We start from the raw sequence: 14,399 nt of genomic DNA, 5'->3' as shown, positions 1-14,399 counted from the left end.
TATAAATTTTGAACATTACAAATCATTCAACTTCAGTGGATTCACATCGGACATTAGTACTTTTATGAAAACATTACCCAACTTCATCGGTAGAAAAAAAATCGGCATGTGATCAGTGAATTTCACAGAGCTAGCTAGCTCCCCGTTAAGTGAATTGTACCTACGTCTACTCTAAATTAACTCGCTCATCATGAACCCTCGATAAGACATCAAGGAAGTTCCAGACTATGAAAGAAGACTTTATATTGCTTATAAGTTTGTGTATTAAATAAAAAAGAAAACTGTGTATGAATCTTGTTGGCAAATATCATAAATTAGAGATATATTGACATATATATTTAATTACAAAATTTAAATTATCATTTAGCTCTATTTCAGACCATTCGAAATTGTAATACGTATCATAGGTAAACTTCGATTTCTTTTAAGGAACTGCAGTGAAAATAACAGCTATATTTTATGATTTAGTTAACTGATGTCTATAGTAAGTTTTCAGGGTATATTAGGATGAAAAATTTTAGCTGTAATTTAGTATTATGTAGGAATATGGTACATATGTGTGTGTGTCCATCATCAATTTAAACTATTTATTTCCACGGCTTGTGTTAGATTTGTTTGTTTGTTTTAGAATTAAGCACACAGCTACACAATGGGCTATCTGTGCTCTGCCCATCACGGGTATCCAGACCCGGTTTCTATAGCATCGTAAGTCCGCAGACATACCGCCATGCCACTGGGGCGGGGACTTGTGTTAGATGTCTGAATGTCTGTTTATTTTAGATATTCCTACAAAGCTAGACTAGAGGGAAAGTACAGACAACAGCATCTACTGTCTATTCTTTGGCTGCTCTGATCAAATAATGAGATTTGGTTGCTCCTTTTATAATGTATTCACAGCCTCAAAGTGTGGAGAGTGATTTTGCAGCAATGAAATGCAAACCATGGACCCTCAGATTCATAGTTTGACATGCTAGCCATTAAGCCATGCATGCAGCCCATTCCCCTGAATGATAATGTTGCATTTTAGCTGGTTAGACATACTGTGACCAGCAATCTAGCCTACTAAGTGTTAAGTTTGTAACTGAGATCTACAGCTGATTTTTTCTAAAAGGAATATTGTAAATAACAAAAGCTTTATAAAAGCCTTTACCCCAACTAATCTTTCAAAATTATTTGTGTGAAAACAACATTTAAGTCTCAAAACATTCCTGGAAAGTACAATATTATGGTTAAAAACAGTGAAATACTCAATATTTATAACATTGTTAAAACTCATTGTTTGAAATTTATTATTACAATATCATTCTCTGAACTTTATATATATTTCAATTAGACAAAAGTTGTTGAAACAGAAAACTCTTGACTTCCAAAGTTAAGCATCTTTACAGATTTTTTGTAATTAAATTGAGAAATTATGCTTTGTTCTGTTGAAGTTTTTACAATTATTTCTTTTTACTTTTTTGACATTTAATCTATTATTTCATTTCTTTTAACTTTCTTCATAACTCAAGAACTCGGATGGATAAGATACTACAATACTAGTTTTGATTAGAACATTAATCTTTATTTGTACTTTATGTATTAACTTAAAATTACAATTCTCACTTTCAGTATTGAAAACATCACAATTTTTCATGAATTGACATTTTTCCAAATGGTTTCATACATATACTTACTGTAACTCACTAAACAATACCTGTGTGTCTTCCGGATTTAGAATGTAAGTGATATTGGAGGAAATTCTGTTCTGAGTATTAATGACCGATTTTTCCAAGTTGGCTTCATCATTTAGATCCACGTGGAATAGATAAAAGATGAAACCATAGACAGCTGGTCCTAAGCCATTACACAATCCTCTCATCCCCGTTATCATTCCCTGAGCTACACCTGTGAAAATGGTTGTTTGATTTAGAAAATGAATTGATATATATTTACATTTTTGTTTATTACTCTAAAAAAATAATTAAGAGTGACATTCTCAAGGTCTTATAAACCTTTATTAAATTTACGTAGTGCTCGTCAATTGGTATTTCAGGCAATGTAGACATTGTACAGTTGAAATTTGTAATGAAATATGCCTGCCTTGTCTTTTGAGTGAGGACTTTAAGCTGAAATGTCATTGTACTGAAGAAACAACACAGACAGTTTGTTACAAATATCAACCACACAATAATACTACATAAATTTAGTGCTTTTGTATCATGGATACGAAAATATGTATGTTTATAATACTGTATACACTAAGACTATTAGTCATTCAACATGGAATCAAATCAAAATGGTGCTTTATCAAGAAATTTATTTCAAAATGAAACTGATGAAATAAGCCCTTATCTATCTTCTTTAATAAACAGAGGAATTTAATTGTTGCACAACTTTAAAGTCAGAATTGCATAAGGAGATGAAAGTAATGAATATTCTGTGGTATATATATATATATATGCTGAGAAAAACTGTCTTATTGATAGGTATTTAAATCTGCTTACTGTTGAAAAAAAAGCAGTGGTAATTGACAGCTATTAATACCACTTTATACCCCACAAAAAAAAAAGAGTTCAGTAATGGTTTTTATTTGTGGTGATTAAAATATAACCATAAAGATAAGTGAATTAGAAACTAACTATTTTGGTAACAGTAACAAATACCAATGTAAAAAAACAGTTACCTTGTTTGTCAACTTCTGCATGTGTTGAAACAAAGGCACTAATAGCAGGGTAAGTAATGCTGCATAATGATGCCAGACCACCAGCTGCCCACATCATCCTAACAAAATCAGAACTATGTATACAAGTCAAATACAAATATTCACAAAAACAAATAATCAAAACTGTCCAGTCTTTTAATCAATATTGTGTTTTCTTGACATTTTTCAAACACCTTTAGTAAAGTACTGGTAATGTAAACACTTCAAAGTTTTGAGATGAGTTAAAGATATTTGAAGAAAACATATCTCCCATCCCAAAGTGTCAACTCAACTAAATGCTTGAGAATATTAAATATACACTGTGTATGATCACATTTCTCATTTGTTATTATTTCTAATGCTAAAAGAAAACAAGAAATCATTGAACTTACCACCTTTGTGAGCCAAAACCATACCACATTAACTGCAACATTTCAAAGAAAAGTCCAATCATAATAGTGTTTTTATTCCCCAGTGTTTTCATCAACATCGTCAATATAATTGTCTACAGACAAAAAAGTACTATTTATAAACATCCACTATCAACAACTATACAGAATTTATGAGCAGTATATATTGATAATAACTGTCCATGAAAAAATAAAAGACAACATAAAAGTCAATGGAATGATAATTTAGGCCCTAAAAAATTAAAGAGAGAAAAAAGATAATTTAGTTCTTAAATCAACACGGTCAACGTAACATACTATGGGAAGTAACATCATTCTCACGTACAGAATCTGCTAATGAGAACAATCCACATAACTTTGAATTTATTTTTAACAAACTCAGTGAATACAACTTTCTATGGGAAATAATGTTATTTTCTTATACAGGATCTGGTAGCAATAAAAATCCAAATAACTTTGCATTTACTTTTTAACAAACTTAGTTAGTTTGAAATTTTACAAGAAAACGACTGGAGATTGTACTTTAAAAAGTGTTGTAGAACATTGAAAAAAAAAAAAGGTGAGACTAGCAATATTAAGTTGTTTCTCCAGACGTAAAGTGATAAAATCAAAATCTCAAGCTTTTATTAGAGCAAGAAAGACTGGTATCCAATAACCTTCTAATACACAAAAGGCATAAAATTAATATAAATAAGCTTAACTTTTAACTTCATATAATGCATTTAACAGGTTACAGCTTACATAGGTTATAGCCAGTGTGTTTAATAAACACTTATTTTGGTACTAATCATGAAAAGTAAGATGGACACTTTTGCCCAGAAGTAAGTAATAAAAGTGACATTAAAATCAAGATGTTTAATTTTGTTGTGGATTAGTTATTTTGAAGGATGCTTTGAATGATGAGAAAGAATGTGTCTTTATTTCTTTAAAATGTCAAGTATAACTAAAAATAAAGAATGAAAAAATGGACACAAGTCATGACTGATTGTGTGTGTGTGGGGGGGGGGGGTCAAAGTAATAACTTCTTCATGAATGTACCTCACCTGTGCCACAACAGAGAGTAGACCCACAATGGCAATAAATAAGGCAACCTCTTCAGCTGAAAATCCCATGACCTGCATAAAGTAAAACTCTTTACATTAACTCAAACCAAGTTTGATGGAATACATTATTTAAGCAAACTACCAAAAGCTATTTTAAAGATCTGAGAATAATCTTAGCAAAATTGTACAAAATTTAGCTGATCACCTTATGTCAACACTGAAATTTCTTTGACTAAAGAGACCTTCCTAACAGATTATTCCAGTTTTCAGTTAGGGCTAAAGAAACTACTTTAGACTAACAAGATAAATAAAAAATTGGGAACTTAAAAACCTGCAAATAGGGATCATAAAAAAAGTAAGGAAACAAGGTTGGAAATACTGTTCACATTATTTACTCAAACAACACATACTTATTTTGACTCCACCAAATGTAATTCTAGGTAATAGCATGGAGCAAAAAAAGGGGTTTGTAGTTTGAGTAAATAATGTCTACAGCATCTCCTGCCTTGCTTGCTTTCTTTTTTTACCATTCCTACTTATAGGTTTTTAAATTCCCAATTTTTTATTTATCTTGTTTGCTAGCTTTTTTTATGTTCAATTATGGGCAAAGGATTACTTGATATGGTAGCTAATTTTATATATTGTAATGATAATAAACATAGCTAATAGCTAGTTGGTATGGTACATGATGATTTACTGTAGCTATTGACTAGTTGATCACATTTGTTAAAGATGTAAAATGTTAAGCTGCAGCTGGAGGTTTGTTTGGGAACATAGTGAGCATTTAGTTTCTCTGTAACTAAATTCTCTATATAGAATGTATAGCAATGGGCAAATACATGCCTAGACTAAGAACAATCCCTACTAAGCTAGTACAAAATTTTACCAGTAGAAAAGCAGCCATTTCAAATAAAATATATATACATCTAAAACAATGCTTTAAATAAAACTTTGTGTCTTTTAAAGTAATTATTCTACAAATGTGTGTATTGATTTCTTTTTTCTCCTTCACTTCATACATGATATAGGAGTTAGCTCCCTAAAGACACCAACTGTATAGTGTTCAAAGCACTGAGTAACTACATGTTAGAGTCACCTAATTTTCATCTATTATTGATTGGTAATTCCTATTTCACCCTGTACTTAAGCTTTTCAAAGGAATACGAGTAATCTGCAAGAAAGCTAACTTCAATGGGTAATGATATCATCATTTACACTAGAATTATGATGTTTTGTAGCTTATGTAAAATATAGATGAAACAAATCAACTTTTGAATACCCCTACAACCTTCACAGTACCTTATTAAGTATTCTACAAAAAGTTTGGGTGCAACATAGTCATTTTTGTTGTAGGCTGGCAAGAGAATCATACTAAGAAGAATTACGAATGGGTCGTTTTTAGCAGATTTTCTATTTTTGTGCATTTTTATGTGTACAGCCTTCGTAGTCAATAGTAAAGATTTGAAAGTATTGTTTGAACTAAATCTTTACTGTTTAAGGTGCTTTTTTGCCCAAACATTCTATTAAGGTTTTGTACAGTTCCTTGTGATCTCTATTATAAACTACTATTATGGTTCATTATAGTTACATAAAATGTAGTCATAATATGTATAAGGCAATGCAATATGATTATTGGATTTTCATGGGACATGTAATTAAAGCTATGCCAAAAAAAAACTGTTTAATATTAGCATTACTATGGTTTTATAGGTGTTAGAAATAGATGGCCAGGAGCCCATACCTCCAATACAGGTGGGTGGTACTCACTACCTTCATAAATTTGATAAAAGTATAATTTCTCCAACATAAAATTGGGTTTTTTGTCCAAAATAATGGCTCACAATAAAATGATAAAAATTCTAAAATAAATACGTTAATTCAAGAGACTCAAAAAGATAAAATAGACATTAGAGTAAAAAAATCTAACAATTCCTTATTTTCACACTAATATCGCTAATTTTTTCGTCCCTGATTTCCATCAGATCTTGGCTTCTACTGTGTGAAAATGGGGTCAAATTTACACAATATTTGTAAAACATTTTCTGAAGAACCGTATCCCCAAATCATACTACATCCTATCTGTTTTTCACAAGAATTTTATCCCCCGTATTCTTGGATTGTAAAATGAATGATATCTTATATATAAAATCTACTAATTTCAACAACAAGGATACAATGTTATATGTTTATGGTTTAAAGTTTGTTGAAATAAATATTGGATTTTTAACAGAGCTGGAACTTCAGTGAGTTTAATACTAATACTTACTAATCTCAGATAAACGAAAAAACATGAGTATTGGCCTGCCTCAGGAAGATATGAGAGAAATACTGCTGTACAAAGCATGAGAATCATTTGATCTTTTCCAACCTTCTTAAGTGCCTTAAAAAAATAGACAACAAATTAACACTTATTTGCACAATAAACGAGACAAAAACATTCTATACACACAACACATGTGAAAGTGGAAGAAATCTTTGTAGGAACTAAATGTAAGCTACTTACTCCAAGTTTTAAAATAACAGTAATCTAAAGTAATATGCAAGAACATAGTTTAATACACTGATCGACCTAAACATCAGTAAAGTGTGTATGAAATGAACACAGTGAATAAAAAAAAACTCACTAGAGATGCAGACTTTATAGCTTGTCCATACAAATATCCAGGTACCAACAAACTGGCACTGACTTTTCTAACTATCTTGTGTTATTTATGCAAAAACAGACAGACAACTTAAGAAAAGGGAAAATTTCTTTATCGGTTGTATACATACATAAGAATCAGCTGTACTTATTTCTAGAAAATCCATTTGAAGTTAATAAGACAAAATGATTAAACAGCTCATAAAACATTTCAATATTCAAAAGAGGTGTAAACAAACTTGTCAGGATATTCAGTACAGTTAATAGTCCTACAACGTTTTTGTGAAATTTTATTGATAACTGCAGAAAGAACTGATGTATGACATAAATCACTTTAGCATTGAAAAAAAAAAAAGAGTAAAATACACTAAAGGAGTTTTAATGGGGAAATATAAACTGTCAAATAAGTTTATTTACCTATTTAAAATTTAATTAAAAAAAAAAGGTTCAAATGAGTATACATCCCACAATAATCTGACAGTAGGGTTATGTTTTTTTGTATTACTTTTAAAACATTCAGGTATTATTACTTCTTAAGAAAACCATTGCAGGATGGCATTTATATTTTTGTTTGACATTTACACAAATTTCAAAACAATAATTGGCTGGAAATTAAACAGTGATCACACAGATGCAACTCAAGTAAATAAAACATGTGAACTCTTAAAAGAGTTGGATGTTTTGAGGACTTGTAGAAAAGAGCAGCATTAACATGGATGCAAATTAAGCCTCAACATCACTTTTCTTTTAAACTAGCAAGTGAAATAAGTAATAATATTAATTTTCCACAACAATAAAATTGGTTCATTGACTACCTTTAGTTTCAAAGTTATTTTATTTTTACTGAAGTTACCTAAATGCTTTCATCTTGCCAGAAATAGTCCATAGCTTTAATTTGAAAACTAAATTACTAAAACTAAAAGAATAATCATTCTCAGATAAAACTGTAACTTTGGCACAATTTTTTATTAAACTTAAAACAATATCAATAATTAGAAGCTTACAGAAAAAGGATCAGCATTTTCCCATGAAATGTTAGCTCCCCATGACGATGGTCTTAGCTTCTCTGGTAGAGATTCTGGTACTGCGACCAAAATAAAGACTACATCAAGAAGAGCTATAGCAGATGCTAATACCACCACTAGATTATCACTATAAACCTGTGACAGGTAGGCTCCTAGAGCAGGACTTGTGACTAGGCTTGCTGCAAATGTGGCAGAAACCTGTGAAACACAAAAGCATTAGCTATGCATAAGAAATACTTTTTTTCACCTTTTAACTATGAAAAGCTTAGTTTTGATACATTCTGATATTTTTAGGACTATAGATAAATAATTTTAAAATAATTCTGCTCTTTGAAGTTGCTATTCCTTCTTAGTTTAAGTCTTCATGCTTTTTCTCGGAAAATAAGTATAATATATATTTGTATATAACCTTCTCTTCTTTTGAGAGTTTGCTTTCTCTATATTTTCTTTCATTCTACAAAGACATGCTAGAGGATAGACTTTACATAAATTTTACTGTAACCTTTACAAAGATGAATTAACTTTGGCAAACTCTATCCAGCAAATATAACATGATCATTGGTTATGCCAAGTTCATACATTTTTCAGTGTTTGAATATTTCTATAAGCTTATAATTGGTACAGCCTTATTAACAGGTTTCTTTGAGTAAAACATATATAAAGATAGGATTGGTAGTCTTTTCTGTTGCAGCATCAGTTACCACGAGCAGTTAATGCCACTGGGAAAAGTATTGATTTCAGATACTTTTTGTTAACTGAAAGTAATGTTTGAAAACTTCGAAATATCATATATATGTATAGATTGATTTTGCACCTATCTGTTATCTAAAAAATCTTGGACATTTTCTTCTCTAACAATATCACATATGTATAGATTGATTTTGCACCTATCTGTTATCTAAAAATCTTGGACATTTTCTTCTCTAACAATATCATATATGTATAGATTGATTTTGCACCTATCTGTTATCTAAAAATCTTGGACATTTTCTTCTCTAACAATATCATATCAGCACAACTTGAAGACAGGCACGATGTGCGAGGATTAATTACCTTTGAAAGTATTCATACTACTTACTGCATTTCTATCTTTGACATACCTTTTAGTTGATGGAATTTGAAACAAAATAATAATAATACAATCTAGCTATGTTGAAAGAATGAAGATTTTATTTTGTTGAAGTAACTTGAGTAATAAGAAGGTTAGAAGAGATATTTGGAAAAAAAAAAGTTAGATGAATAACTGAAACAAAATAACCGAAATTGCTCAAGTCTGATGCTCTCAGTTTATCGGGTCATTCTTTCTGATGCGAACTGAATAAATGATTTTTTATGGAGAATAATTTACTATTGTTTTTAGAGGAAAATTTCTAAACAATTCAAGTAATTGTTCTATTGAAATGAAATTTCCTCTTCAATAACTCACCAAACCATATGCAGAACTTCGTTCATGGTCTTCTGTCACATCTGCCACATACGCAAATACAACCGAAAAAGTAACAGCAAATATACCCGATATTGAGATCATAGCAAAGTACCACCTAAGGACATAAAAATATGCATTGAGGTAATTAATCAAGTTCTGAACAGCAATATATAAACCATATACCTAAACAAACGAATCAAAGAAGTTCATAATACTTTAACCTTTTTCATTTAATGAAATTGCCTAGCACAGTAACTCATAAATGTTATATTAAATTCATATTAAGACAGTTATTTGATATTCTATAAGAAGCTTGGTTTTTAAAGATTCCAAGAAAATGATTATGCATTGCTAGGAAAATATAAATGTACATTAAACATTTAATTCTCAAGCTGCTTTATGAAGTTAGGTACAACATTTAAGATATAAGTTGTACTTTAAATGTTGTATGTGATCATGTCTCACTGTTAGGCATAAATACTTGTACAGAAATAAATCTATTAATCCACAAATAGCTGCTTCAAAACTCCATATTGTTCATAAGCTAATTGGGTACCACTTAAAGCAAGTGATAATTCTTGACTTCATTTGTTAGTTTTGGTATCACCTCTTAACCTGAGAACAGTAAAAATATCTGTCACATGTCATTCAGTTTCTGAGTTTTCTTGAAAAAATAATATTTTTATGTGCTTGCTCCACAATAACTAGTTTTTTCATTTATTTTGGTATCACAATAAGTAGATGTAAATCTTAAATCTTCAATGATTTCATAGAGATTTTTCTTTCAAAAACAAATAATAGTTTTTCTCCTGTGTTAACAAGTTAGTGTGAACAGGTTCATTAAAGTATTCCTGATAAGAACATTCCACTAGCAGGTAGATAAATGAAACCATTACACTAACACTACATCTGGAGGGGAAAAAAATAGCTTTCCATACCTGCGAGTTTACTAGGTGAAAAAAAAACCACGTGCAGGACTAATATTTGTCATAATCAGTTGTTTCTAACTGAGAGCATGTCATTTGCAACACAGCAATAAGATTTGATTATCTCCTATATAATAGGCATGTTTACTTTTCTTACTTTATATTTCAAACTACCCACAGTTAGAAAAATATGAAACCAGTTTAAAACAAGTCTTAAATATCATATATCGAAGTACATCTATAATGTACATGTTCAACATATTCTCATTTTTTATTATTTAATTCACAAGCTTTCGATCACAGTTTTTAACAGCAGTTGCTGAGAATGTGAACTAGTTATGAATTAAACAAAATTGCAATGTGAAAGAAAAAACTTGCTCTTACATGGTAATATGTTATAATTACAGCCACTATTATTTATTGTTAATACAAACTTATTATGTATTAATCCTCGGTAATGGAATAGGTGAACATGTGAAGAAGACTGTCAACAATAAAAACACTTTCCTTCCCCAGACATCTGATAATGCACCTATCATTGACTTACCATGTATTAATCCTCATTAATGGAATAGGTGAACATGTGAAGAAGACTGTCAACAATAAAAACGCTTTCCTTCCCCAGACATCTGATAATGCACCTATCATTGGAGCACTTAGGAAAGATAAAAATCCCTGAAAATGAAGAAGCCTTTAACATTAGAGTATTGAACAAATTTAATTCATTGCAGAGAAAAAGTTTCAGACAGTATCAGAATTAAACGATGTGCTCTTTTGTGCACATAGATAATGAGGATGCTAGACTTTATCACACTAAATATAAGTACCATTATCATAACAAAAAAACAGACAAACCCTGTTTTACAGAGTATAAAACTAAATATAATTCATACACTTCAATAATAATAGCACAACATTTATGGGTCCTGGGATTAAAGACAGGTGAAATTGGTACTATTACATGCATGAATTGTTGATAACTTATCACACCCACCTTGACTCCTACTATTAATCCATTCAGTAGAAATGTGTGGTCTGGAAATGTCTCATTTAAAACCTAAAAGAAAAAATATTAATGAATCAAATTTGCTAGCAAATAGTGAGAAATATCAATTTAATGGTTCATTTTCAATTAACTCCAACATTATAATTTTTGTTTCATTATGTAATTTCGAAATTTTGCATTGTACAATATAGTTTTATCCATTTTTCATTAAGACAAACTACAATAACATTTTGGTATCAATCTCCATAACGCATGCTTAGTGTTCGTTTTAGCACAAGGCCACATTGAGCTATCTGCTGTGTACACTGCAAGGAACTGAGTCCCAGATTTTTGCATTGTAAGTCCATAAACTTACCATTGATCCACCAAGGTGGACCATGCATGCTCATCAAGTTTTAATTTATGAAATGAATGCATCATTATAATAGTCATTCATTTACTTATTTTTAAATACAAAGAAATTATTTTCAACCTCATTCATTGCTATACATTTCATAAAATTTATCTTTTTAATTCTGCTAGTGTCACTAAAGAAACACAACTGACCATAAAACTCCTAGAAAACCAAAAATGTGTGCTCTTTGCCAATTATTTTCAAAACACAGAGAAGGTGAAATTTGTTTTGTCTAAAAATAATCAATTTTTTAAAGGTTTTGCAGTGATTTTAAGAATTTCTTTGCTTTAAACTTTTATCACATTATAGTTGTATTCTTTTATTATTGTGTGAGAAACCTAATATAACTGGAAACATATTGTATTATAGATAAAATTTATCAAAATATTCTTAAGCATGCCTCACACTTCCTGGTATCGTTTAAGAAATCGGCCACATGTAGTTTGGGTGTGACCAGCGACTACATTTAGTGAGAAGAAACAATTCATACACCAAACATCACTGAATCAAATATGAATAATAACCAAATATCCTCAAATAAATATATGTTTATAAAACTGAAATCAAGTTTTAGTAGTTTAATATCTTAGTAATTCTTGAACAATTAAAATGATTAATAATAACTTAATGCGATGATAATGAAATTATTTTAATTTTTTATAGGTTACCTAAGCTAGTTTTATTGGAAGTACCTAAAATTAAACTTTAAGGTCTACTATATCTTGAGTACTGTTTCCATCAGTCACAGTTCTGCACTCGATTCCTTAAACAAAGTTATTTTCTTATGTTATTCATATTCTACAGTGATATGAATGGTTAATAACAATGTATTTATACATGCATATACAAAATCTTCTAAATATATTACCAACTTAAATATTAAGGCAATTTTCATATCAACTATAAAACAAAAGGATTTGGGAGTAGTTCTGAACTTGACAGAAAATCCTTGCAAATAATCCTAATGTAAGGGAGTTGTTAATCTAGTACCCAAGATATTATTTATTACTAGGTAAGATTTTTAGAACACTAAAAATAGTCTGAATCATGTATTTTGAAATAAGTATTAAATATAAGTTACACAGGTACAGCGTCCAAAACTAATCCTAAACTTATACAAAAAAAAGTATGAAGTTGACTTTAAGAGCAACTTATTAAATGAGTTTCATAAGGATTCATGGCTAAGGATAACAACCTTGCAATGACTTCCACCTACAGGACATAACATTTGTAAGTAGTTTAAGTGTACTAAGAATAGTTATAAAAGACAATATTTTCCATAAGAATACAACATAATTAAGAATATATTATTGATTGTAGGTTATATCAAGCTTTCTAAAAAATAAATCTGTAGTACCAAGATGATAAAATTCAGTTACTAAATCTAATTATTTATAAAAATAAATGGCAGAACACTTTTTTTTGAAATGTCAAAATATTTTTTTTAATAACAAAGAAACTTTATAATGTAGCTGGTAATCATACTGTAAATAATAAGAAAATAAAGTAAGTTTTGTTAAGTTACAATTAGACACATGTACAATGATATTACTGCACAATAACAGCTGTGGCTATACTCTTTATGATTTGCTTTTATGTATGTAACATCAACTGCAATGTATTCTTAAAATGTAAAAGTACATACAAACATGTAATTTATCCATGAAAAATGTTTCAGTACTGAATGTATATTGAGCTCATGGCCGATCCTACAAGAATATAATGGTACATTTCTGTGTAACATGTATAGCCTACATTACGAAAATAGCTGGTCACATGTTCTAATTATTCCTCAAGTTTCTAGCTGAAAAACAATGAGCAAACACTGACAGGATAGATACCTGTCAAAACTATACAACTCATACATTACAGCTGCTTCTTAAACTACAAACATATGTGTGATGACTCATACAAGTCTAGAAAACTTAAGCTGTTTATCTCCATTACACACACCTGCATGAGGTATTGATGCATACATGAAAGAATCTGAAATTCTGGTGTAGAAAAAAGTGGGGTCACAAATACAAAATGCAAGCATACAACTAATGCATATAATAATATCCTAGTAGGTGTTACAATTAGAGTCACTGTGTGATTATGGAATATATATCAGTATTTGATAAATTGAAAAACTTTAGAAACACTGTGGTATTGTCCTAGAAGGGTGAAATTTCACAAATCATATTGAGAATAACAAGTTTTGTTCATTTAAATGTGGACCCACATTAAACGTTTTAAAACCATATTATATTGCATTCCTTTCTTTTATCAACCAAAAAAAAGATTGGTGATTTTAATAAGATGCATGTCAGAGTGCAGGATAGTGCAAGGGCCAATGAACACACTACTAAACTGATGCTTGCAGTAGCTTCATTCAGATAAATTTGACATAATGGTTGAAAATGACAGAAAGCATAATGACATCCTCTATGACAGAGTTTTAAACACCCTCACCATGTCCAAACTTAATTCTTAATCAGCCTCTGATGAAATTTAGCTCCCCTATAGATTAAGTCACTTTAAATATGGGATTTTCTTTATAACTACCCTTAGATATCAGAGTTAAGAACTATTACTTGATTTAGGGAAGTTAGTAATTCAAGTGAAAAATTAGAAACTAAAGAGGTAGCAAAACACTATGGTACAGCTGAAACTATGATGTGGTAAAAATATCAGAGTAGTACAACATGATAGTACACACTGCAGTTTGGTCTCCTATTGATAATGGAGACTACCAGTAATTTGTGAAGTGAAAACCTTTAGAAGTTTTCAATGTAAAAGCAAAAAATTGTAGAATAGTTTATAGCAGTGGTCGGCAACCTTTTTTGATCACGGGTCAATTATA

The 14,399-nt window shown here is 30.1% G+C and overlaps 1 protein-coding gene across 7 annotated transcripts in view; it reads right to left on the bottom strand.

Moving 5' to 3' along the window:
- The window catches only part of LOC106461019 (hippocampus abundant transcript 1 protein-like), a 43,698-nt gene that overhangs the window by 20,531 nt on the left and 8,768 nt on the right, over nucleotides 1-14,399 (bottom strand). For 5 of the 7 annotated variants that reach the window (XR_002610943.1, XM_022388055.1, XM_022388052.1 and 2 more), the window contains exons 4-12: nucleotides 11,149-11,211; nucleotides 10,702-10,829; nucleotides 9,229-9,343; nucleotides 7,782-8,000; nucleotides 6,403-6,516; nucleotides 4,137-4,208; nucleotides 3,076-3,188; nucleotides 2,666-2,763; nucleotides 1,697-1,887 (exon numbers count right to left, since the gene is read on the bottom strand). Coding sequence is in view for 6 of the 7 variants with exons in the window: in XM_022388055.1 (XP_022243763.1) it covers nucleotides 1,697-1,887; nucleotides 2,666-2,763; nucleotides 3,076-3,188; nucleotides 4,137-4,208; nucleotides 6,403-6,516; nucleotides 7,782-8,000; nucleotides 9,229-9,343; nucleotides 10,702-10,829; nucleotides 11,149-11,211 (1,113 nt within the window). In the remaining variant the exon portion in view is untranslated. The other 2 variants (XM_022388071.1, XM_022388073.1) reach the window with 2 other exon arrangements.

This window comes from Limulus polyphemus, unplaced genomic scaffold, assembly GCF_000517525.1.
Source record: "Limulus polyphemus unplaced genomic scaffold, Limulus_polyphemus-2.1.2 Scaffold36, whole genome shotgun sequence".
NCBI lineage: Eukaryota > Metazoa > Arthropoda > Merostomata > Xiphosura > Limulidae > Limulus > Limulus polyphemus.
Note: the sequence above shows the minus strand (reverse complement) of the source record. Positions and strands in the feature narration are given on the sequence as shown.